This window comes from Nipponia nippon, unplaced genomic scaffold (assembly GCF_047370975.1).
Source record: "Nipponia nippon isolate SJK-2023a ecotype South Korea unplaced genomic scaffold, ASM4737097v1 scaffold_7, whole genome shotgun sequence".
Taxonomy (NCBI): Eukaryota; Metazoa; Chordata; class Aves; order Pelecaniformes; family Threskiornithidae; genus Nipponia; species Nipponia nippon.
This window is the reverse complement of record NW_028262391.1, coordinates 4,104,468-4,128,768: the sequence shown is the minus strand read 5'-3', so window position 1 is coordinate 4,128,768 and position 24,301 is coordinate 4,104,468. Positions and strand designations below refer to the sequence as shown.

At 42.5% G+C, this 24,301-nt stretch overlaps 1 protein-coding gene across 1 annotated transcript in view; it reads left to right on the top strand.

Annotated features, from left to right (window-relative positions):
- Positions 1 to 24,301, top strand: part of FNDC3B (fibronectin type III domain containing 3B) — a 214,927-nt gene that overhangs the window by 25,348 nt on the left and 165,278 nt on the right. Inside the window, exon 2 of the mRNA XM_087740202.1 lies at positions 15,519 to 15,657. Coding sequence (XP_087596328.1) covers positions 15,547 to 15,657 — 111 coding nt within the window. The 5' untranslated portion in view covers positions 15,519 to 15,546. The remainder of the gene's footprint in view (positions 1 to 15,518; positions 15,658 to 24,301) is intronic.

Genomic DNA, 24,301 nt, shown 5'->3' with positions numbered 1-24,301 from the left:
GCAGCAATGCCTAGTGTCGTGGTTTAACCCCAGCCAGCAACTAAGCCCCACCCAGCCGCTGGCTCACTCCCCCCCCGGTGGGATGGGGGAGAAAATCGGAAGAGTAAAAGCGAGAAAACTCATGGGTTGAGATAAAGACAGTTTAGTAGGTACAGCAAAAGCCGCGCGCACAAGCAAAGCAAAGCAAGGAATTCATTCCCTACTTCCCATCGGCCGGCAGGTGCTCAGCCATCCCCAGGACAGCAGGGCTCCATCACGCCTAATGGTGACTTGGGAAGACAAACGCCATCACTCCGAACGTCCCCCCCCTTCCTCCTTCTTCCCCCATCTTATATACTGAGCATGATATCATATGGTGTGGAATAGCCCTTTGGCCAGTCTGGATCAGCTGTCCTAGCTATGCTCCCTCCCAGCTTCTTATGCACCGGGCAGAGCACAAGAAGCTGAAAAGTCCTTGACTGGTGTAAACTCTGCTCAGCAAGAACCAAAACATCAGTGCGCTATCAACATTATTCTCATCCTAAATCCAAAACAGCGCTCTACCAGCTACTAAGAAGAAAACTAACTCTATCCCAGCTGAAACCAGGACACCTAGGAACACAGAACAAGATCAGAGAAAAATCTTATGGTTGAAGTTTCATCTGGGGCAATGGAAAAAATTAGTCAGAATTCATTAAGGATGAGGGAATTTCCTCAGTGAGCATCAGGAGGAGGATGCGATGCTGAGCAGTGCTTTGGTATTGGGGGGTTTCCCTGCAGCACGCTCCATTGCTTATGTACTCATCAGCTGGTTAACGCAACTCTGAACACCCAGGCTGTCTTTCTGTACTGTCCTGGAGTTACGATTAGGGACTAGAGGGAGAAGTGGGAGGGGGAATACGCTCACATGAGAGAGAGTGGGAGTGCTTTTTTCTACATGGCTTCATTACTTTGGAGTCCTTATTAAAATTACTGCATGGACATGTCATCTTCCTCCCCTGTCCCAAGAGGAATATGCCATGGTGTAGGTAGAGAATAATATCGGTTAGCTTTACTTATTTTTTTTTAAACCAGATATTAGCATGTCAAATGATCTGTAGTCTGGGGAAGAGGAGGCTGAGGGGAGACCTTATCACTCTCTACAACTGCCTAAAAGGAGGTTGTAGCGAGGTGGGGGTCGGTCTCTTCTCCCTAGTAACAAGTGATAGGACGAGAGGAAACGGCCTCAAGCTGCGCCAGGGGAGGTTTAGGTTGGATATTAGGAAAAACTTCTTCACCGAAAGGGTGGTCAAGCATTGGCACAGGCTGCCCAGGGAAGTGGTTGAGTCCCCATCCCTAGAGGTGTTTAAAGAATGGATAGATGTGGTGCTGGAGGACATGGTATAGATGGACTTGGCAGTGCTGGGTTAACGGTTGGACTCGATGATCTTAAGGGTCTTTTCCAACCTTGACAATTCTATGATTCTATGATGGAAAAGTATGTGCCCTCCCCCTAGAAATTAGGGAACAAATGTAACCCACTTGAACCTCTGAGACCTGGGAAGCTTCTTGCTGGAAGAACAACTGGGGTTAATGGGTAGGCTTTTGTCACTAATTAACTGTGTACCGTATGGGCTCTGCTGGGCTGTGCGCTGCCAAAATGTGACTGAACTGGGTCAGAATGTAAATATTGAAGAATCGAGATTGTGCCGTACTTTCGGTGGTAGCTCCTGGGTGTTCCAGCTTATTCACACAAACTAAGTGTGCCTCGGTAGCGCTCCCCTGGGTGTTAAAGCGGTGGAATAAAATCTCGTTGGGTCATGTGTCAGTTATATCATTCAGGTAAAATTGAGCGCAACTAAATTTCCCTGGGAAAGCTTGCTCTTGTGCTAATGCCATCAGGCTGTCTGCGTAACACTGCAGACTAACACCTGCGTTTGCTGATCCTCTGAAGTTTCTGCTTCCGCTGTCAAAGATAAGATGCTGTCAACCCTTATTTTAATTTTTTAAATTTATTTATATATATATATATAGTAAAAAAATACTGTATTTCTATATTTTATGTGGAATTAATTCTAAAAGGACAGAAACGTGGTGTAACGTTCTTTGCTCCATCAGGATTTGTGTGCGTTTCTCTTGCTGTAAGCGAAGTGAGGCGCGTGGGCAGGGTAAGGTGAACACTGAAGACCGTCAGCACACGTGGTGGTGAAGAAGTGGTTTATATTTATGCAAGATACTGTAGAAAACAGACTTGTAAAGAACTAGTCTTTCTTGTAGGTTCAGTCTTTTTCTAGTTTGGACACATCCAGCTAGAGTTTTGAGGGGGATTTTCTTACGTTTGCGCGACTTGCATGTTTTGTTCTCCTCTGTTTATTGGAATTCTGTGAATTCTGTATTATTTGTACCTTCTCCCCAACCCTCCAAAACGGCTTACCTTTTTGAAGGGCGTTTTCCCCACCCCATATGCAAACCAAGTCAAAGTCCATTTCTTGAGAGTCACGTTTGCATCTTTTTAAGATGCAAAGCTAGATTTTTCTCTGCCTTTCCCAAATACTTTAATTTTTGAATTCCAGCTAGAATTACAGATGACATATTTTTGGCGTGATGTGGTTTTTTATGCTTCTTTCCAGAAAACTGAAATGCTGTGAGTGGTTGTTGCTAGAGGTTTATCACTGAGTGGATAAGCATGAGCCGTCATAAAAGTCAAAATGATTTTGTTTAAAAGGACCTAAAGATAAACTCTACTTTGTTAGCGATGATTTTATTTTTGCATACTTAAAGCTAGTTCCTCTGAGGCTTGTGCAATGGATCTACCCCATGTCTGTAAGTAGCAAGCAGGTTGCTTATGCCGACCTGGGAAACGAATGAAGTTTACCTTCTGGAGATCGGTGGAGCAGAGAAAGAAAGGAGGTGTTTTGGATGGGTCTGTGGTACTGAGAGATCCCACTGCACGGCCGCGTTGGCTTCCACGTGCCTTCGCTCAGGCCATGCGAGATGCGGCCCTGTTCCTCACGGCCCCGCGTGTCGGTAGAGGTGGTGCGAAACGCTCCTGGGACAAACACAGACTAAATAAGTTTTGGTAGCATTTCGGGCTGCACGGGCTCTCAGCGTGGGATTTGACACAGCGTGCTTTCGGCAACAGCCAGGCCGGGAAGTTTACGGTTCCCCGCTGTTCTGCGGGGGAATAGCGCATTGCGTCCGCGGGGCTGGGGATGCTGTTACGGAGCCAGGGAGAGGGAGGGACGTACTCTGGTATCTCGCAGAGCAGAAATAAAAGTGCATTTGTCTTACTAAATCAGGAACTTTTCTTCTCTCGATCAAGACCCCACAGATCTTCAGTAAGAAGATGGCAACCAGCCTTCTCATGGTTCACCTCTACAGAGTACAACTTCTTCCTTTCTGTGGATTTCTTCAGTTTATTTGAATATTGACTGTAGACTCTTGCACCTCTGCACTCTGATATGCAGCTAGGGAAATGAATTTCCCCAAGTGTAACGAGGGAAAATGAACTTGGAGTTGTGTGTTGCACGAAGCTTGAAAGTCGGTTTGCTTTCTGCTGCGTGTCCGTTTAAGTTTTTTGCTTGACTAGAATTGTGTCATTTAAAGGATGCGGAAAGCTAACTTTAGTTTCAAGGGTTTAATTGACTTCCTTGGAGCTGTGTGTGGTTGTATCAATAGGGAAACACAACGAAGCATGACTGTCCCCTTTTTGATTAAATAATAAGTTTGCATTAAAAAATTATTGCGGTTTGCCTGTGGAGAAGTTTACCTTCCTTTACCTAGCTCAACTTCTGGTTCTTATTGGCTTGTATATGTGCCTCTTGACTCTCCCGAAAACTTTCTGTTGCTGTCTTTGAGGCCTCTTAATTATTCTTTATCTTTAAAATTGTCCTTTCTCCAGAGCTGTGTGAGCTTCCTAGCGCATGATGCCTTGTCTCCAGCCAGCAGTGGTGTTCCCTGATTGCTCCGCAGGCAGGGGTGTCCAGCTGTGTCTCGTAAAGCACCTGAGCATCAAGATTCATTTTTAATGGGAGCCTGCAGGCTAATGCTAATTGTTTTATCCTAAATGGAGTGTGTGTAGGCTTGGATAGCCACAGTTATGTCCTCCATGTTTTTAGGAGACAAGAAACTCTGTGTATCCATCTGCAGACCTAGTGTAAGAACACATTGGTTTTTTACTTCATTTCCTCCTCCTTTTTTCTCTGTTTTCCTACCTTTCAGCCTAACCTCACAGTAACAGCAAGCTGCTGTAATGTTTTCTCCTATTTTGGAGCTAAAAGCAGTAGGGTAGGATATTTTGGATGATATGTTGTAATTAAAAAAACCCCAAAGAACTAGGAACAATAGGTTGCCTTTTTAGATCGACTGTTTCAGGGGTTATTCCCAAAGGAGCCTGGCTAGCAGCACGCTGTGAACTGGAAGGTGTGTGCTCCTTGTTCTAGGATTTAGGAGAATTCTCATCGATCTTCAGAAATTTTTCATTATGGGAAAAATAATTAGCATAAGGTGTGTTAATAACCTTTCAGTACTGCTATTACCTCTTCATGTTCTGCTGACACTGAAAGCTGTAGTATCAAAGTCAATAGGGGAGATATTAGGAAATTTAGTTAACAAAAGACTTATAACTTAGTAATGAGTAACTCCTGTAACTAGGAGGTACAGGACTGGGGCTGGTGCCTTTTGACTGCCCCCGGGGCAGGCGGAGGGGAGAGCATCTGCCTCCCGGCCACCGTGCCACGTGGCCGCCTTTCAGCCAACACTGCTGGCTTTGGTGTAACTTTATTTTTAAGTGATGTTGGTTTCCTAATTCATAATAAGTTGTCCACTACTTCACTGTGTCGCTTATTATCAGTTTATTGAGAATAACTTTCAGCCTTCCATTGCCTGAATGAATTGGCAGAGAGCGGGAATTAACTTAGTTAGAAGGGTGAGGATTCAGAATTAAGTTGGATAGGGACAACCTGAGTGCTGGTAACCCCACTGGACTATCTCCTGCTGTATCAACAAAACTTAATTTCTCCTCCAGTCTGTGTTACAAACTGTGCTCCATTTCAGACGGGTAACAAACCCCAAAGGTTTTCTCTTTTGAAGCATTTAATAGTTAATTTGAGCTTCATAGCTGCATCAGTTGGCTCATTCAGCACGATGGATATCCAGCGTTTTCTGTCTAGATAGAGACCCTATGTCTTCCCACCTTAAAGAAAACAAAACCTCCTAGTACTCTGCATTTAAAGATTCGGTGGTTTTGATTCCTTGATGCTTTATTATCATCGGAGATAAAAATCAGATATCTGAATTAGGAGAGGCTTCTTTCCTGTAAGGTGCTGGATACCAAAATAACTCAATCGAAAATGGAACAATGATTTGATGATTTTGTGTGTGTGGTTTCTTTCTTGTTTGTAGGTTTTGGGTCGGTGTATTTTGTTTTTGTTTTGTTTTAATATAAATTCCTGTCTATCGCAAATTAAGAGAAACCTTCTTAGGTAGCATACTATCTTCGCTTTCATGAAGCAGTTCAGAAAAGTAAAAAAACTCTTGCAAATTTTACTTTATGCTCTGTGAAAGTGAGGGATGGTGAAACAAAACTTGAATTTTTTCTCCTGATGCGGAAAAGTTCTAGAGTGATGGGGTTTGGGTGGTGGGTTTTGGGTTGGTTTTTTGGTTTTTTTTGGTTTTTTTTGTTTTTGTTAACCATGCAGTTTAGGCACTTAGATCCTGTGAGCACGATGATGATAGTGGGTTCAGCTTTCCTTCTACATGAGAAACTTCTCCGGCAGCCATCCAGAGGTGCTCCCTTGCAGCGGCCGCTCCGTGTGAATGCCTGTTCTTGAATCCCAGGGCTGACTGGGAGATCTCTCCGAAGCGGTTTCCCACAATAACACAATGAGCCACTTTGTCAGCGCAGCGTCAGCCCGGAGTCAGGTTAGCGGTCAATGGCAACAACAAAAAAGTTTGCCTTGCACAAAGGTGTGCTGAAACCTTGTGGTAAATGGAATTTGGTATGCGTGCTTTTCAAGCGCTGCAGATTGATATGATAGATATCTTTTTTTTTTTTTCTTCGTAGCTTAGTTAGCGGTTAAAAAAAATCCACCCCATTGTTTTCAGTAGATTCTCCACTGCCCAGGAACTCTAGAAGAGATAACCAAGGTCTTTGTGATATTCTTGCAGAGAGATTATTATTTGAGAGAGCAGAGTTGAAGGGGAGGGTATTTATCACCACATGCTATGCTTATCAACCTCTAACCGTGGTTAATACTTTGGCCATTAAATGGAGGAAGAAAGCAAACAGGTGAAGCCTTATCTGACTTGCACCTTTGTGCAAGAGCTTCTCTTCGTGTGGAGGTTTTGCCCGTGTCCCTGGGCATGTGCACGGGGTCACAGCCCTGATCCGGGGAGTTCAGTACTTAAGCACACCACTAATAAAACTATGAAGAGTGCATAAAGATGTACCCTAGTGGAAATGTCTGCAGGATCGGGGCCCAAACTGTAGGCAGGTGTAGATCTGGATTGAAGGGGTTTGTTCCTCCTTGAGCAAATAGTTGGAATAACTTGGTATTTGCTTGAAACAGTGTTTAAGCTTACCGAATATCTTTTGTGACATTGTGCATTTCATTTACAAATTGCTTTTGTCAGAGGCGATAGAGAGTGTAGAGAACCCAAAAAGGATTATCATTTAATTAGGAAACATGCAACGTTGTCTCCGTTGCACAAAATGGCTCTTTGCCCTGAGGGGACCGGTTTGTGCTGTGGGATGGAGAGCTGTCGGGGTGCTGCCATCCTCCACTCCTCGCCCCGGCACGCGGCGGGACTGCGGCGGGAAGAGCTCTGCCTTCTCCTGCGGACCAGGGGAGAGGAGGGTGTCTGAAACGGGAAGGTCCCGCTTCGTGCCCATCCTGTTTGATGTGGCTTGTGGTCTTCTAGCAGCGCACAGGGACGCTGAGTGCGGTTGGTGGTGTATTGTACAGCTGCCGATTGATCAGCACCCAGAACTCAAATGTTTCTGTGAGGGTGGACAAGCAGGAACAAATTACTTCGAAATACTGATTACTGCTTGTATTTTTGGAATGGCATAAATTAATTTCCCTTTAAAAAAAAAAAAAGTTTAAAATAGTTGCTATTTAAAGCAAATTGTGCCAGAGCAAATTCTATAATTACATGTTTTTTAAATGTAAAAAATTCAAATAAAAAATGTAAAGAAACAACAATGCAAAGAATTGTGGGGAAAAAATAACGGGCCACCCTTGTGCAAGAAGAGTTAACTTCAGCCTATTGCTGCTTGGATGAAGTGCTGTGAAATACTGTGAGAATTGTGTGCTTAAAAACTTCTCTATTTTTGCAACTATATCCCTTGTGAGTCACTTTTATCTGTTGTGATTAATATGGAGGAAGGCGAGGAAAGAAAGGTGTGAAGACATGGGAAAAGGAAAGGAATATAAATAGCCAAAATGACTAACTTTTAATTTTTAGATTGAAGAAAAAGCACAGAAAAACCCAAATGGTGAGAGTGAGTTGTATACAGGTTTTCTCTATGTGCAGCTTGCTCCTGTGCCAGCGGTGCAGGCTGTAACCAGGGTGTGCTTGCATGTTTTAGAACTGATTTTCAGCAGCAGATGAGTTTGCTGCTGTAATACTGTTCGCAGAAGCGAGAACGCTGTGGAGCCATTGGATTAGCTCCTCTGCCTGTGCCTTTCTGCTCTGCCGTAGCTAACGTAAGCCTAATACACCAGAAGTGAAACAGGTCTCCAAAAAATGTATTTTATTCCCTTAAATCCAGTGCCATTACGTTTTCAGCCGAATCTGACCCCAGGAGCATGCGGTGGTGGGAGGAGGGTGGGCTGGCTTTTCCTACACAAGTTTTCACAAGATTCCTCTCTGGAAAAGCAGGGGCGGGGAGAAAACTAGTGGTGTGAAGTTTTCCTTTGGTAAAAGACTGCTTTGTGCACCAGCTTGCTTTATTCTGGTATTTCATCAGAGCTATTACATGCTTATTACTTGTACTTGCCTTGTGAAATAAGACACTACTGCATGATGTTGTTTGACCTCATCTCCCCATTCCTGATGCTCGGTTCTGGTACGTGTTTGAAGTTACTTGGTTATTCCATTTCATCCCAAGGTTGAGCTAGGGACCCTTTTTTTTATAGTTTGTCTGTTCCTAAATTACAAACATTTCCTATGAGGGGTATGCAGCTGGTTGCACTGCAAAATTGTTGTTCTTTAAAATAATGGAGTTTCATGCCTTGAAAACGTAAGGTCAAATTTTGGGTCTAAATAAGTGCAAACTACTGAAAATCATATCATTACCCTTTGGATAGCTGCCTTAATCATCTCACACCAGTGTGGGGGAAAACTCTGTTAACTTTCCTTGGTCCCCTATAGAATTGGATACTGCCGATAGTTCCATCTTTAGAGATGGAATGTACCATGGACGTTGAAATGTGTTCTTATTTAAAATAAAAATAAACTAGAGGGGAATAAACCCACTGATTAATTACAGTGGTTAAGTTTTGAGAGGATGTTTATGCTTTTCAGCTTGCTGGAGATAGGATCCAGCTACTGGTGGCCTTGTTGTCTGCGAAAGGGCACAGAGAACGAGTGGCAGGCATTTTACTACCTCTACAGAAAATGCCAGCAAGCTTTGTAGGTATGCATTCCCTCTCATCTGTTTTCTTTTGTCATAACAGATTTTTAAAATTGCATTATTTCTTCAAAACTGTTACGAAGAAGCCAGTCTGTTTGGATGCTTAATCTACTGTCTTTGCAATTAAACAGAGAAAGAATGCTTTCAGGTTTCAATTGCTCTTCAGACGGATGTGATTTAACTAAACTAATGAACGCACTTCAGACAAGACAAATTCCAGACTGTTTGTGCCTTGACCAACCATCTGTGCGCATACCTCCAGGTACTGCTCATGTCTCAAGAGGCTTTTCTACATGAACAATTTTTACCACTCCTTTTTGAATTCAAGTGGCAAGCCATGGCAAGAGTCTCTTGAAAGCAGAGCGGTAAATATAGCTGCTTTTCAGTGGAAATATAATTGCGTTACGTATGTTTTAATTAATCTTAAATTTCAATGTGTGCTGTCCAAAATACAATAGGAAGACGGGGCTGGGTGTAAGCTTTTTCACCTCTTGCATGCAAACGCCAGCATCAACAGTTTAGGTGCAGAAGAAGCGCTTCTCCGTCAGAGCCTTCCTAGCGGGCCATGTACTCATTTTAAATTCTTAGTGTCTGAGTATGTGTGTATACAAATAAGTCTGTGGGGGTGTGTACGCATATTCTGTTCGTACATACTAGCAATTTTTTTTCCTAGTTATTTTCCTTTCTAGTTATTTTTGAGTTTGTTCAAAATATCTCTGGAAAAAGCACCCATTTCCTCAGCCGTATAATGATCAGCAGTGACATGATTCGACATACCAGACTTTGATATGGTTCTTCAATTCCGTATACAAACTCCTGGAAAATAGCAAATGGTTCCAAGAATATTTCTTTTTATGGAAGAAGAAGAATAATGTGTGCAGCAGGCAATGGCCGCTGCGAATGCAAAAGGATTTTCTTATTCTCATTGCATTTCACTGTATTTCTTTCCAAAAGTGAGATTTCTTCTAGAAATACTTGAGCCTTCCCTGTTCTCAGGGCCTGTGTTTCGAAAGCCATGCTTTACTTCTCAGTGGTGCTAAGTGGGACTCCCTCTGACATCAGCCTGTGATTCCATTCATATTTTTTAACCATGGCAAAACCATTTTAAGCAACTCCTACCTCCTCTTGTCCCCGTTATAACACCACAAGTATTTGAGGGTCAATACAGCACAGCGGATGGGGGAACCCGTCTGCATTCAAACTAACTGCGCAGATGATGGTGGAGGGCTTGGGCTGGTCATGCTTTTAGGACATGGTTTGGAGGATGCAGATCACATATCACAAATATTTTCCTTCTGCTGTCAAAGAACTACCAATTTCTGAATGTCCTCGTTGCAGAACCTGGTTTGCCTCAGGACAAGCCAGGGACAACGGCTGGCAGGGGGGAGAAACAGTCATATTTTAAGTGACTGATGGTCATTAGATCAGTTATATCATCAAAAGACTTTGACTTTTGACCTCACACCCGAACTAGCTTTCCCCATCATTGTAAACTACCAAAGAAGTTCCTGATGGGTTGTATTACTTTACTGATCAGTGCATCAACCGCTGTGCAAGAGGAGGAGATCATCCATTACATGCAGAATGGTAGAAGAGGGGCTCATATAATACATACATACATATATATAAAAAATAATGGTAGAAAGGAGCTCATATTAGACTATATAACCTGATATTTAAAAAAAAATACGTGAAATATATGGTTCTGACACAAGCTTCTCCTTCTCTCCCCAACCTCAATGGGATGCATTCTATGATTTTGAAGAATTAGTGGCGAAAATTTCTATTTCAGGTAAACTACTTTTTGTTGGGTAATAGATTCTGTCATCTTTGAAGCCACTCTCAGCATCTGAGTTGTCTTTACAAGGAATGCTTTAGGTTCATTTTCTTCATGGGGGACTGGACACGTGTCTACTGTACATGCCAATACCATGTAGTTTCTGGAGTTTGTTACAAAGGCAGGATAGCTTATGGCTACTGATCGTGACAATTAGACATTTATGCTAAATTTAGGAAGGGAAGGCTGAGCACCAGTGCGCCTCTGGCTTTCTCTGATGGTTGACCTTGCTGAGTAGCATTTGAGCTTCATCTCATGGGAAGCAGTCTGGGAAACGGATGGTCTCGTACAGGGATGCAGCTGGTTCGGGAGGTGGCTGGGCCGTGGACAAATTGCTCGTCGTGCCTGAAGGGAAATCTTGTAGAAAATCTGAGGAGTTTTTGTTTGCTTGTTTATTAACTGCTGCATGCACTGTTTGGGCTTGTGTGTGTGTGTGTGTGTGTGCACCGTCTATCTATGAACTTCATCATGTTGAAATGAGTAAGGTGGTTTTTTTTTAGGCTGGAAAGAGAAAATTCTTCCTTCTAAAGTTTTACAGTGTATGTGTTTCAGATCTTTTCTGTAGTAATGCTAGGATTGAAGGTGGTGTAGCTTCTTACTCTTTATGCAGTATATTCTTTTCTAATCAGATGGAATAACCCGAAGTAAGCACTGCATGAGTTCAAATGCGTGTTTAGTACTGGATTTTTCTTTGTATATTAAATAAACGAGGCTATGTGGCTCTGCTAGGTATCGGAAAGCTGTCTGTCATCTTTGTAGTACAACTTCTGTAATTCCAGATGATTCTGATAAAAAAGCAGAACACTTTGTTCAGTAGCTTTTAATGGTCTGCTGCAGGGAAATAAAAATTTGCAGAGAGCTGTCACAGGACTGAATATTCAGAACTCCTCTTGCTTTTGCCAGGTTCTCTGAATTTGTCTGCCATAGCTGGAAGAGGTTCTTCGGCTTCATAAAAGACAGAAGGTAGAAAAAAAAAAAAAAGTCACAAAAAGAAGAATGTTCTTGGCTTATAGCCCTATTAATAGCATGGGTGAAACCTTCTAGGAAAAGCAGGACTTGGGTATCTTGATGTGGTTCACACTGCTTTTGGAATTTCAGGAGAACTCTGACGTAACCTGTTGGGTCACATTAATTCGCCATACATGGACATTGGTTTTTACATAGTTACGCTTTGTTCTTCTGAGTGTTTTAATTTTCTTTCTAGTGCCATGTGCAACTAATTTATGTATTACTAATTCACATATTGAATTAATTTAAGGAAACAGTCATCTCTGGGATCAGTAGAAGACTGCAGTACTGAATTGAAAATCAGGTTTGTAACAGTAACTTGCAAACGTCAAAAGGTTTGGAAGTTTGGTTTGGGGAGAGAAACATCCAACTTGGATGGTTATTTCTTCTTCCTTGCTCTATGGCAAGACGGGAAGCTGTGATTTCCCATATTCCTGGAGGTAGCTAGGCAGGGAGATGCAGCTTCTCGCTCCATGTTGGCATTGCTGTGGTCCGTCCCAGCCAAACCTAGGGAATGTAGACGCACAGGAAATATCTTTTTTAAATTTAAATATAGTCAGCTTTCTAGACAAAACCCCAAATTTGAGTTAGTACCTGAAAAAAAAAAAAGCTGTGGGTTAGTATTTGGCAGTTCATATTTTAGCAAAGGAAGAGTTCTCATATCCTGAAATGTGACCTGGCTCTTTGAGTCCTTGTCTGGTGTTTTCATCTATCGATGTTCCTGAATTTACAGGAAGCAGAAAGGGCTTGTGTTCAGACCTCACCTTCTTTGTATTAATCAAGCTTGCTTATATGAGCATCCCCTGAGGTAGGTTTTAGGAGGGGTGTGAATGCATGGTGAAGAAATCTGTTTTAAGTAGGATGGATGAGCAAATAAACTCAAAAAAGTGCGTGAAGCCCATTTCCAAAGGTTTTGGCTTTGGTGTGAAGTCTGCCAGTCTCACGGTAGATATTTCAACCCTGTCTCAGATCTAACTCTGAATGGAGTACCTCTATGTGAAATACTGCTAAAAAAATGCCTGTGGCCAGCTGTGCTTTGTAGCCAGTGCTGTTGCTGGCATCACCGCTGGCGGGGTCATAACAGACCTGACAAATAAAGGAAGCCCTCTTTATTTCTCTTTTGTTTTTTTTCCCTTTAAAGTGAGGCAAGCGTAGACATGGCTGTAGTGACAAACCATTAATAAAGCAAAAGGAATGCAGCTGTAAAACTTTAAATAATGACATGTAGCAAATAAATGTCAACATATTGGTTGTTGTGCCTGGAATGGAAATATTACTAGGAAAATATGCGGCTTCAAGCTACAGTCTGGCACTTTTTCCTTAAGAAAATAGCATCAGCGTGACGCTTAAACTCGGTTAAAGCTGGGGCTTTCAGATTCAGACTAGATGAACGTGTCATTTATTTGGGGAAGGGGGGTATTGTTTTACATGGGTTTAAAATAGTTCCTATGCACATTGCGTTCTTTAAAAATAACATTTATTTATATATGAATATAAATGTGTATATACACACAAAACCTATAGATAGATAACTACATGTATGACCAATGTGGTTCTGAGGTACAACTGATTATTGACTAAATCAGTCTGTTTCCATTGAAAGCTCCTATGTTCTCACTGGTGTTCAGTATTAGGCTTTTTCAGTCCTTTTCTTAATCCAAAGTATTTAAGAAATGACTCAAAAACTCACATGTTCTCTTCTTCCTCATAATTTTAAACAAACAAACAAAGTCCCAAAAAACCCAAATCACACTGCCCCACTCCTTCCCCTCCACCCCCAAACCCAACACCTACGAATATTGGTGGTGGACTTGGATGTTTCTCAAAATTAAAACCCGAGACTGTGAAGTAATGAGAAGCAAAAGGTTTAGGAAGAAGCTCCAAATCTTGCAAAACTTCAGGGAGAGAATGCGTTGAACAAAGCTTCTGGGCTGTCGGACTGATGGCTGTAGCTCGTGTAATGGTTGGGTCTGAGCTTTGAATGAGTAAGCCAGGGAGGCTTTGGTCACCGACAGACCCGTGCCGGATCAGAGAGTTTGATCCTGTGGGCTACAGGAGTGTTTAGCAAGTGTCCTTATTCCTTACTCCATGGGTGTATGCACTGCAGGGCAGATTATTCAGGTTAGTGGTGACAGTAGGACTAAAACATTGCCAGACTGGGACAAAGTGGCTGATGCAGGCAGGAGATGGGACTTGAAACCCGGCTGTGGATGTACCATCCTCTGGACAACTGTCTCTGGAGCTTTCCGAGAACCTCTGTCCTGTAGTTGAGTCTCGAATAAAAGGAGAGATTTCATTTAAAGGTGGATGAAAATAGATTGCCTCCGTTTATATCTCTGTGAAGTGATGATTAGAAAAGTGGTGTTTTCACGTGGATAAGAACATCGGAAAGAGCTGTGAGAGTCGTGCTAAATTTGGTACTGAGTTAAATTAAAATGCTGGTCTTGAGATGTATGGCTGGAGGTAACAGGACTAAGTTGGCATGTCTTCTGAAAACCAAATGCACTTTTAGTCTTCCAGTACTATTTGGATGTGAAGGGGGCCTGTGTGATAGGAATGAAAGGGTAGATGTAATTCAGTCCGCGTGGGCACCGCCATCACTTTTAATTCACACAAGTGGTCCTCTTCAGGAGTTGGAGTACAGCTCCTGGTCAGGCTGATGTTTCTGATCATCAAGTCGCTCTGCAGGTGATGGGATTGCAACGAGCTCTGGAAGAGGTTGACAAAAATGAAGAGTGCTTATTTCAACTAAACTATTGGTTTAGTTGTTAAACTTTTTTTTAAAAAAAAGAAAGGTCTAAATTTAAAGCCTAGCAGCACCTGGGGGCAGACCAGGTACAGGGGTGTAGGTTTGCAGCATGCAGCATCTGTGGAACCGTATGCTCCAGCCCTGGTGAGGCTGGCTCAGCCCTTCATCCCCTCCGGAGCAGAAGAATTAAAGCCCTGGTGTATGGCTCTGTAGTGAAGTGCTCCGTGTAACTACTAGATCCCACAACACCCCCCTCATGAGGGGGGATTTACCTGCTGCTCTTCACCAAAAATTCCCCTCTCTATACTCTGGTGGTCTTTTGCCAGCCGGTTACCTGGCTGTTATCAGCATATTTTTTTTTCTAACTCGAATTTGTGATGTACGTGAAATTATTCAGGAGGACTTTGGGATTCTCTGGCATGAGAGGTACAAATGAGGCTGCCTGACCAGCACTGGATCCGTAAGGTTGGTTTGCTTAGGAGTTCTTGTGCAGAAGTCTAGATAAGCTATGTGATTAGGTCATCCATCTTATTCACTGAAGAACTGGATTACTGCCCCGTAAAACAGTATGATGGTACCCTTAATGCTGAATTAAGACTTGTTTTTACAAAGCAATCTCCCTGTGGTTTTGGTGATGCTTACATATCACATCAGTTAGCTGTGAAAGGGGAGGGTGTGCTGGAAGTGATATGTGATTCTTCACAAATCCTTAAGCGAGATCATCTTCTGTTGTCCTCTGTCTAGTGCAAGGTGTTCGGAGTGTGGGGATGTGCTGTCCCTCTGGTTCCAGCAAAAACTTTAATCCTTTGGATTGTGATTAAGTGGAAGTCAGGCGCCTGCTCTTTGTGTTATGGGTGGGAGTTCACGCCGTTTACAGGGCCCTAGAAAGGAAATAAAGGTGTTTGGCTTTGAACCGTGGCTATCAAGTGAGACTGATGTAGCGTCTTAACCACACGGATGTTGTGGTTCCAAGAGCTGTGGTAGCAAGCAGGATGCTCGTTTTTAGGAACACAGCAAATCTCCCTCAGAGTGTCTCGGAACTTGCCTATTTCAGCGGTGCGATGAGGGCTGGGGATTATAATTGTGGGAAAGAGTGGAAATCTGGCTAGCTGGTTTTTGGAAGTCTTGCATGGAAACTTGACTTTCCATGCTCTTGATCTAACAGTTAAAACCTCCGTTCAGTGCCTCGAGTTCCCGTATGCATCCTGTTACAAAAGCAGGTGTCCTGCTTAAGTTGCTACCTTAATGGCAAAATCCATGTGGATGCTGGTGACCTTCTAAAGTACAAGTGGGTTTTCCAGGATCTTTAACTGATGCTTCTCTTGCAGGAAGCCCGTTGAGGAAAATTCTCCATGAATGTACGTCACAATGATGATGACCGACCAAATTCCGCTGGAGCTGCCACCGTTGCTGAACGGGGAGGTAGCCATGATGCCTCACATCGTCAATGGCGATGGATCACAGCAGGTCAGTGAGCTTTGCAGAAAACGGCTGGTTTAAATAAACTACTTCTGGGCCCCCAAGGGGTGTTGAAGATGGTTTTCCGTAGCACTCGGGAGGGCAGATTATTTCCTGGAAGGCAGAAATCTGCCCTTATGCTGGAAAGACATTAAAAGCAATGCTTTAAGTGTGCCATTAAATTTAATGTGATTATTTGCATATGTGGTCATTGAAGTTAAAATAATGGGACTGAAATAATGGCTATAAATGCTACATATTTGAGAGCTTTGCAGAAAGTTAGTCTCATGATTTACTTGTGCTAGCTGTTGTCAGGACATCTTGCTAGTATCTGTGATAAGATTTTAAGAACTTAAAGCAAAAATGCTGAGGTTGTAAAAAAAAAAAGGGGGGGGGGGCGGGACTGAAGAAATGGGGAACTGAAGAGTCCTGTGATGTCTGGTATTCTTTGCTTACCTAAATATCCTGATCCTGGCAGTCCGATGTATTACCCTGTGCTTCATTATAAGAAGCAGAAGTGAATTTTGAGTGGGATTTTGAAGGAAGGCAAGTTTATAGTTCCTTTCATATTTTTCTGGGAGATATTCTCTAATAAGCTTGATTAGAAGTAGGTAGAATGATGCCTTCAGGTCAGGATACAGCCTGGAGATTCAAGCTGGTAGTTGTTACGTTCCCAAACCTGTCATCTTGGGTTAATCCTTCTCTTTGTAGAGCTCTAGCCTAGCATTTTTTTCTGTGTTACTCAATTTGGTTCCCTCCTGATTTGAGACATTTCAGCAAAGTATTTTAACCAAGGTAGAAATAAGCTGTCCTTCATGAATCAATATAAAATGTCATTCTGTTACTTCTCATACCCTTGATCATTTGTTCCTCCCTCCAAGCTGTGTTTTGAACTACACCAACCTCGAGAGGAAGAATAATTTCCGCTTTTCTTGTAAGCTTCTAAGTCTGTTTGCTTATCTGTGTTCTCGTTATGATACAGATTTGCTTTACTGTGATTTTTTTTTAAAGTGATTTCTGCACAGTGTGCTTCAACTTGAAAAAATAGAAAAGAAAGCTTTTAATGGCTCTATTTACCAAGTCCAATATTAATATGCTAAGTGAAGGAACAATCTTATTGATACTGGATGGGATAATTGTTCTTTAAATATGCGCTTTCCTCCTTGCTGGAAACCATTTCTCTGGTTAGACTGTCCAGTGAGTCCTTCCGTATTACAGAAAGAATACATGAAGCTTTCTGAGCCCTCCTTTGAGATGGGGCTCTAAGTCAATCTTTGAATTTCCCTATCAGCGATGATTCAGCAGCCTTGCTTGGTGGGTGGATGCCTCCATTGCCTTTAAACTAGCTTCTCATCTAATATTTTGGAGTAAAAAGAATTGCTGACATACTGGAAGTGCGTTACTTCTTGCTTTTGCTGTGCTATGCAAATATGACTCAGCAGAACAGTTCTGGGCCAGGTTCCTTTTCTGCATAAATGTTTGTTGGATGATGCTTGTAGACCTCATCACTGTATCTCCTTAAGTACTTGTAGCTGGAATACCAGTTTTCTGTGAGACTTTTTTTGGCCTCTAGTCTGGATGTGCCCTCATATGTTGCAAAGCTTAGCTGCCTTTATGCTTTATCGCTTTCATCTTATTCCTGAAGCTTTGGTTGAGGTCTTCGCTTTTTAAAAGTACAGTTCTAAAATGGAATGAAATTGGAATAAATGCTTTGTTTGACCTTTGCATATGATAGCAGCAAATGGACTACGTTAATTGTTCTTAACATGATTTGTTACGTAATGTAGAAGCAAATGTTACGTGTTTGTTGAAGGAGATTTATCTTTGTTACTTGTAAGGCAGGAAGAGCCTTCAGATTAGATTCGCCTAAGAATGACTTCCTTAAGAAAGATGGTTTATATTACTCCATAAAGAGGTGCTAGTTTTATAAGGATATGGGCTTTTCCAGGGCATAATTGCAGTCTCTATTAGAAGCTGGTGGTAAGGAAGCATCGCAGCTGAGCTGGGGGGAGGCGAGGCGGGCAGAGTTCTCCAGCCTGCGGCGTGGCCAGCACGCAGATCAGCGCCTCGTGCTTTGGGGCGGACAGTACTTGCTTCTGAGGAGATGCTCTGGGTGCTTTTGCTGGTGCTCACCCTTACGTGTTACTGGATACGTGAACGCTCAGCCGTGGTAGAGCTGTGCTATCAGCTGTACCTAGAAATGCTGAGTTTCCGAGAAACGGCTTTTCTCAAAAGATCAGTTCTTATACATATAGAAAAGAGCAGACCGGAGCTGGTAAGACACCTTAGCTTTACCAGCAGCCAGATGGAGAGCGATGCAAAAAGCAACGCTGCCAGTAAGCAGTCCTGTATTGTAAGACAATTGCATAGGAACATTCAATTGTTTCATCTTCCTGGGGATAAGAGCTGCCGAGCTGTATGGGGCAGGGCTAGGAATGTCTCTGCCTGCTTGACAGTAATCCCTCTTCTCTAGACTACCCAAATTGGCATTTCTAGCACTGCCTTTTTTTTTTTTTTTTTTTAAGTTTCCCACACTTAATGTCCACTACTGCTGACTGTATTTAATGCTTTCATGTCCCTTCCAGAGCTGCTGCTTACTCTGTTTCTGCTTCTAATCCACTTGTAACTCCTGTGGGGATTTGGGGAGTGATAATTAACCTTTTGGTCCAAGAATGTCAATGGTTTCCTGTAGGTACTCCACTGCAAGCTCTAAAAAGCTCGGAATATAAAGCGGAGGGGCAGCTAGCTGTGCCATAGCCCGTCTGTAACAAATGCCGGGCGATTTAGTTGGGGAGGTTTTATTTTGGCTTGGTTTGCTGACTGCACCTGCAATGGTGTAGCAGGTTTTCTGCTTGCCCGCTCTTTGTAAAGGTGTGTTTACCAAACTCGTTTTTTTCACTGTTTGGCTTGAGCCCAGGCACTGTAGGTAGTTCTGTGTGTGCTTGTTCTTCTCTTTTAGGGTCACACACTTTGAATAAGGGAGACGAGAGTACGTCTGATATGAGGAACGAGATTTGGTACCTTCCTGTAGCACAAGTCTGCACCTTGCAAAAGCCTGAAAGCATTTAGCTGGGTTTTATACTGTACCTGAACAGCAGCTGAGCTGAGTGAAGGAACTTTGTGCCAAAATTTAGAGTTATTTCGTCATATTTTCTTGGAATTTTTTTTATATACTTGTAGAAATCTGCTGTTAGGGGAGAGGGGGTGAATACTTGTACACGGGAGGCTTGTTTCAAGAAGAAAAAGGTTTATAACTGGTACACATCTAAGATACCTGGGTTGAGAAGCACCAGTCCATGAAAGACGGCTGTCAGATAAAGGACGATGAAATTTCCTTCTGTTTGAACATACAGACTTTTAAAGCAGGTTCAGTGGTCTTAGGCATTTAGAGTAGAACAGGTGGCAGATGAGTAGCGTTAGCAAAGTTAACCCACGGGCAGTGTTTGCTGTCTGAGAAGTCTCTAGAATGAACTTTCCTGAAGGAGTTTTAACTGAGGGATGTTGGTGGGCAAACTCTGAGACCGTTCTCAAATTATGTTTCTTTGTGAACGCAGTGAAACACAGAATTCACTAAAACTTATGAATCTTAATTTCTTGCTTATCAGAGCAACTTGTTATGCAGATATACTGGTTTTTTTGTTTTTTTTTTTTTTTTTTTTTTACTGCTTGTTTGGAGTGTGTTTAACTTGGGATAAATCAGGGGGGTCAGGATCTGTCACTTGTGGGCTTTATCAATAGTACTCATCGTAAACTGATTGAATTGCTTCATGCCTCTATTTTCTGTCCTATGGAAAAAAGGATAGTTAAGCCCAGAACAGTATTATCAAAGCATGAATTTTTAAAAGTCGCTGTTTTATTGTTTAAGATGTAGCATGTTCCCTGATTTTTTTTTTTCTTACTGAAGAGAGGTTGAAAGTGTTTATCCTGCCTGCTCCTGCGGGGCCGAGGAGGAACGCGTTCCTGAGGAGAACGTGGCCCCCAGAACGGTGTGAAATCTGGTCCTTCCTGTGGGACGGAGCTGGAAATTCGTCAGGATCTGGGGCACAGTCTTTTAAACTAGAGCGGAGAACAGACCCAAGTGCTTATTATAGTTTTTGGGGTTTTTGTGGTTTTTTTTCTTTTTTTTTCTTTTGTGGTTGTTTTTTGTTTTGTTGTTGTTTTTTTTTTTTTTTCCCCCCCAAAGATGCAATATATTCCAAAAGTTATGCACTGTAGAAATAGTAAATACAATAGATTTTAATAATTTAAAGCGTTTGTGAGGAACCTGTGGCTGGATCCCAGGTGGTGCCTATGATGCCGTGCCGCCCAGCTGTATCAAGCATGATATATCTGAACAGAGAAGGGAAAACTCGCTTAGGGCAGGGTTTTAATAAGCCAAAGCGGTGCAAGTGCCTGTTTGACCGTAGCAAGGAAAAGGTGCTCATAAAGTGGAAATATTTTAAAGCAAGCATTGGGTTGTCTTGCATCACATGGATGATCGCAGGTGATCTGCAGCAAAGCAGTTAGGAGCTGAGGGCCTGTTTTGGATGTGAATTTTCTGTCTGCTTAAAGAACACTTGTATAAGTAAACCACTACTCTACAAAATAGATAACAGCATATTTTGGCAGTGCTGGTTAACAGTTGGACTTGATGATCTTAAAGGTCCTTTCCAACCTAAACAATTCTATGATTTGATTCTATATGCCCTTGGTCCTTATCAGGCAGCTCTTTCTGTCTTTGTATGAGACTGTTTACCCACAACGTATATGGTTTTCCATTCCCAAACCTGAGCTTTAAGCCTGTGTGGGGCTTGGCTGGCAGGCTTGTTAGTCTCTTCCCCTGCTCCCAGTAGGAAGGAGAGTTGGATAGTAGGAAGGAGAGGGACAGGAGTGACATGTGTTTTGGCTCGTCATGAAAACTTAGTCTGGACAGAGAGCAATTATTGCCAAATTGGGTGTGTGTGATTACAAATATTTATAGTAACTATGCAACTTAGTAACAGTAATCAGTCTTAACAAACACGGCTGTTTAAATAAGATATAATAACATTCTTAACTGTAAAATAAATGCCCCCAAAAAAGTGCGTTATGGAGATAGCAAGCTTTCTCTGAGGATGCAGCAGGTAAGGCAGGGCTTCAGCACCAAGTGGATTAAACTGCTAAAGCAAACATCCGACTAGTTTTTAGGGGAAAGAAAAAGCCTTTGAGATTGTGCTGCTGGCACCCTCCTTGCAGCTGCCACAAGCCCCAGCGTTTTGGATGTGAGCAGGCCGGGGGGCTGGAACTGGGCTGGAGCATCCTCGGGCCTGGGGCTGCACCCTCGTGATGCTGCAGGGCAGCAGCCCGGGCTCAGCGTGACTTTTCCAGCTCGCTCTCCTCTTGCTGCCAATCTCATAAATGTGCATACTGGGGATGATGAATATTGGAAGATACGTAGGGCAATTAAAGATCATCTGTGTTTATTTTCATTAAAATAAAGAAGTTATCTTTAGACTTTTCTTATTGCTTTCCTCAGATTTTTAATTAAAAGCTTCAGAAACAAAGCGTTCTCGTGAAGATCCCTTGTGTAGAAAGGAAGCAGAAAAGCTGCATTCCAGGCTGCAGAATATGGTTTTGCCGTTTAGGAGGACATGGGAAAAATAAACCTTTGAATTAGTTTGACATACTTAGTGTGTATAAACAAAAGAAGTCACAGCGTGCCTCGATATTATTTGTCCCAGGCAATTGGGACAGATCAGGGACGTTCGCTGGAAAACGTCCAGTATCTAATACTCGATGTGGACTGGCTTTAATGGTTTGACCTCAACTCTGCAGCTTGTTAGTGCTTTGCAATTGCAAACTCTCGGGGGGTTATGCATGGCATGGGGTGAGTGCAGAAGGGTTTGGGTGGTGGGGTGGCTGGCGGGGGCAAACCCCAGCACCCCAGCTCTGGGCAGAGAGGAGGGGAGAGGCTGGGGCTGGCTTGCAGCCTGCTGGAAGGGGTCCGCCTGCAGTGGCGGGGCAAGCGGAGGGTCTTGCCTGAGGAGCATCCTGATCCCTGGGTCTGAGGCCGCTTCAGGTACGTGTGCTCGTGTGCCGAACGTCCTCCCTTTGCGCCCAGCCCTTGCTCCGGTGTTGACCCACGTCAGGCACACGTCGGCTGTTGCTGTTTGCTCTCAATATAGCTGCTTTTCCCCAGCAACAGCCCCTAAGTGTTTTCTTCTGCTCCAAAGGTGGCTAATTTGAGCATCAGTGCAGAAGACTGTCTTTTAATATCTTCAGAACTTAGTATGGTTGGGTTTTTTTGGGTTGGGTTTGGTTTGGTTTTTTTTACGTTTTAGGAACTGACAGCTACAGTACTTTATTCCAATGCAGTTCTTGCCTCCAGTATAACTTTTAAGTCCATTATGTGCACTGACAGTTACTGGTTTTAGCATGTATTCTTCTGTACCACCATAGCTGGAGGTTGATTTCTTCACTGTTCTGAGAAACCCTGCATAGCTGGAGATGGCCTTTTTGGCTATACACAAAGGCTTGGCGGCTCAGGGCCTCAGGTTCTCTTCTTGCTCCTTGGCTCTTAATTCTTCGGAAATTTGGCTGAAGTGAATGAATTGCACAAATGTTGGTGCTGCTTCTTCTGTAGCACAAAAAACCCCTACTCTGAAAGTGCAGATCTGGTGGGGCTGCCATCATTAGGTGCAGAAGACCTACTTGGTTTGATAGAAGTCAAGCTCACTGATCTCCTTTGAAAAATCTTTGTTCTTGTGTATATATTTAAATGTCCAAATATCAATAAAACCAGTTTGGTTATGGCTTTCAGCCTTGTAAAGTGTTAGGAGATGAGATGGTACAAATCCTTATGCATTTCACAAATATAATTTTATGAACACTGAAGCTGAAAAACTTACTCAAGAGCCTGGGGAACTAGGATTAGTTTTACTGGATTTTAGGTGAAAACCATGGTGGTTTGCTGCAAGTCATTGATTGACAGAATAAAGCACTTTTTTCCTAGCACCAATATAATTTTGAAAAGGCCTGTGGCTTAATTGCACAGCTAATAGTTGAAAAATGTTATCCTTTGAATATATTTGATATTTAACCTCAAAACAAGATCCTGGGTGAAAATATTTTATTGTCTCTTGTCTTTATTGGGCTGTACTTAAAATTTGGGCAAAACAGTATAGTCCCTACTCCAGACAGGCCAAGTAGGGTTGACGGTTGTTATCCTGTAGCACGCAGTGGGGAACTTTGCTTTCTGACCAACTTACTCACATGTTTTGTGACAGTAACTAGTGCTGAGGGTTGGTTTTTTTTTTTTATAAATATGATATCTTTAAGCTGTTGTACTCGGGAACTGTCAATAAGGAATTATTTCCATATATATAACACTTTAATAGAAGCTACTGTGTATAAGTAAGTCCCAGGCTCTACCCACAGGCTCGTGATGAGGGGACAAAGCTGTGATGGCTGCTGGCCTTCAGGAAACAAATTTCTTGATGGAACAATTTGTTAGTGTTAAAAACATGCGTAATTAGGCAAGAATAATGCTATTTCATTTCGACCATCATAAGCAACAGCTGTTATTGGGGATATAATCTTTTTTTAATGTGGAAACCCAGGGAATTATTTCCAAAGCACAACTGTGGGCGTGCTAATGCAGATGCTTGGGCTGGTGATGGACCTTTTGCAATGACTCCTTGAAAAGAAATTTGTAAATCATACCCTTCTGATAACTTTGGGGTAGACATGTGTAGTAAGAGGAATCCCTCTCTCATGGTCAGTCTTACATTTGGCATTAAACTTAACGCCCCGCCTTAGGGAAAAGATGGAGCTTTTGATATACGAGACATCCATCTAGTCAGGGTATGTATTTTGAGGAGGTGGACCAAGTTCTTCCAAAGGTGGGATGGTGTGCATCTGGTTTATGTTAATCAAGTGTGTTAATAAATAACCAGCCTTAGAGCTGTTGGTTTAGAAATATAATGCAAATGAGCTAATGAAATATTTTTATGATTCCTTGCCTCTTTGTGTTCACATTTCTGGTTTGTTGGTTGGTTTGTTTTTTTTATTTTTTTTTTTTTAAGCTGAATGACACTGCTTTGCTCTGCGCTTCTTTTGACCTGATGCCCGGATCCTGTTGTGGATAATCCACGCCTATTCACAGCAAAAGAGCACTTAAATGCTGTCACTTAAATGTTGATTGTTTGGAGATTAGGGATAGAATGGGTTTGTGCCTCTTATCTTTCCTGAACCATTATTTGTGATCTGTATGCTGGATCAGATCCACCCTGATCAGTGCTCCCTGAGAAATCATTATTGCAGACAAAATAATGGCTTTCATGTGTCATCTTTCTGATTTCCAGCTTGTGCTTTAAAAATGCTGCTGGAATAATGGGTTTCTGTAGGATTACTGTAATTCAAAAGGTCATCTAGGCAATAATTGTCTTATGCATTTAGCCTAAGGAATTCAGAAACACATTCATTCAAATTCTGTCTTTGCAGATTGAATGATCAAATTCTGCATGCAGGTGTCCCAGAATATAAAGACCAGACCTAAATTTAGAGAGCTTTCACAAAAAGATAGAATCATAGCATCATTTAGGTTGGAAAAGCCCTTTAAGATCATCAAGTCCAACCGTTAACCCAGCACTGCCAAGCCCACCACTAACCCATGTCCCTAAGCACCACATCTACC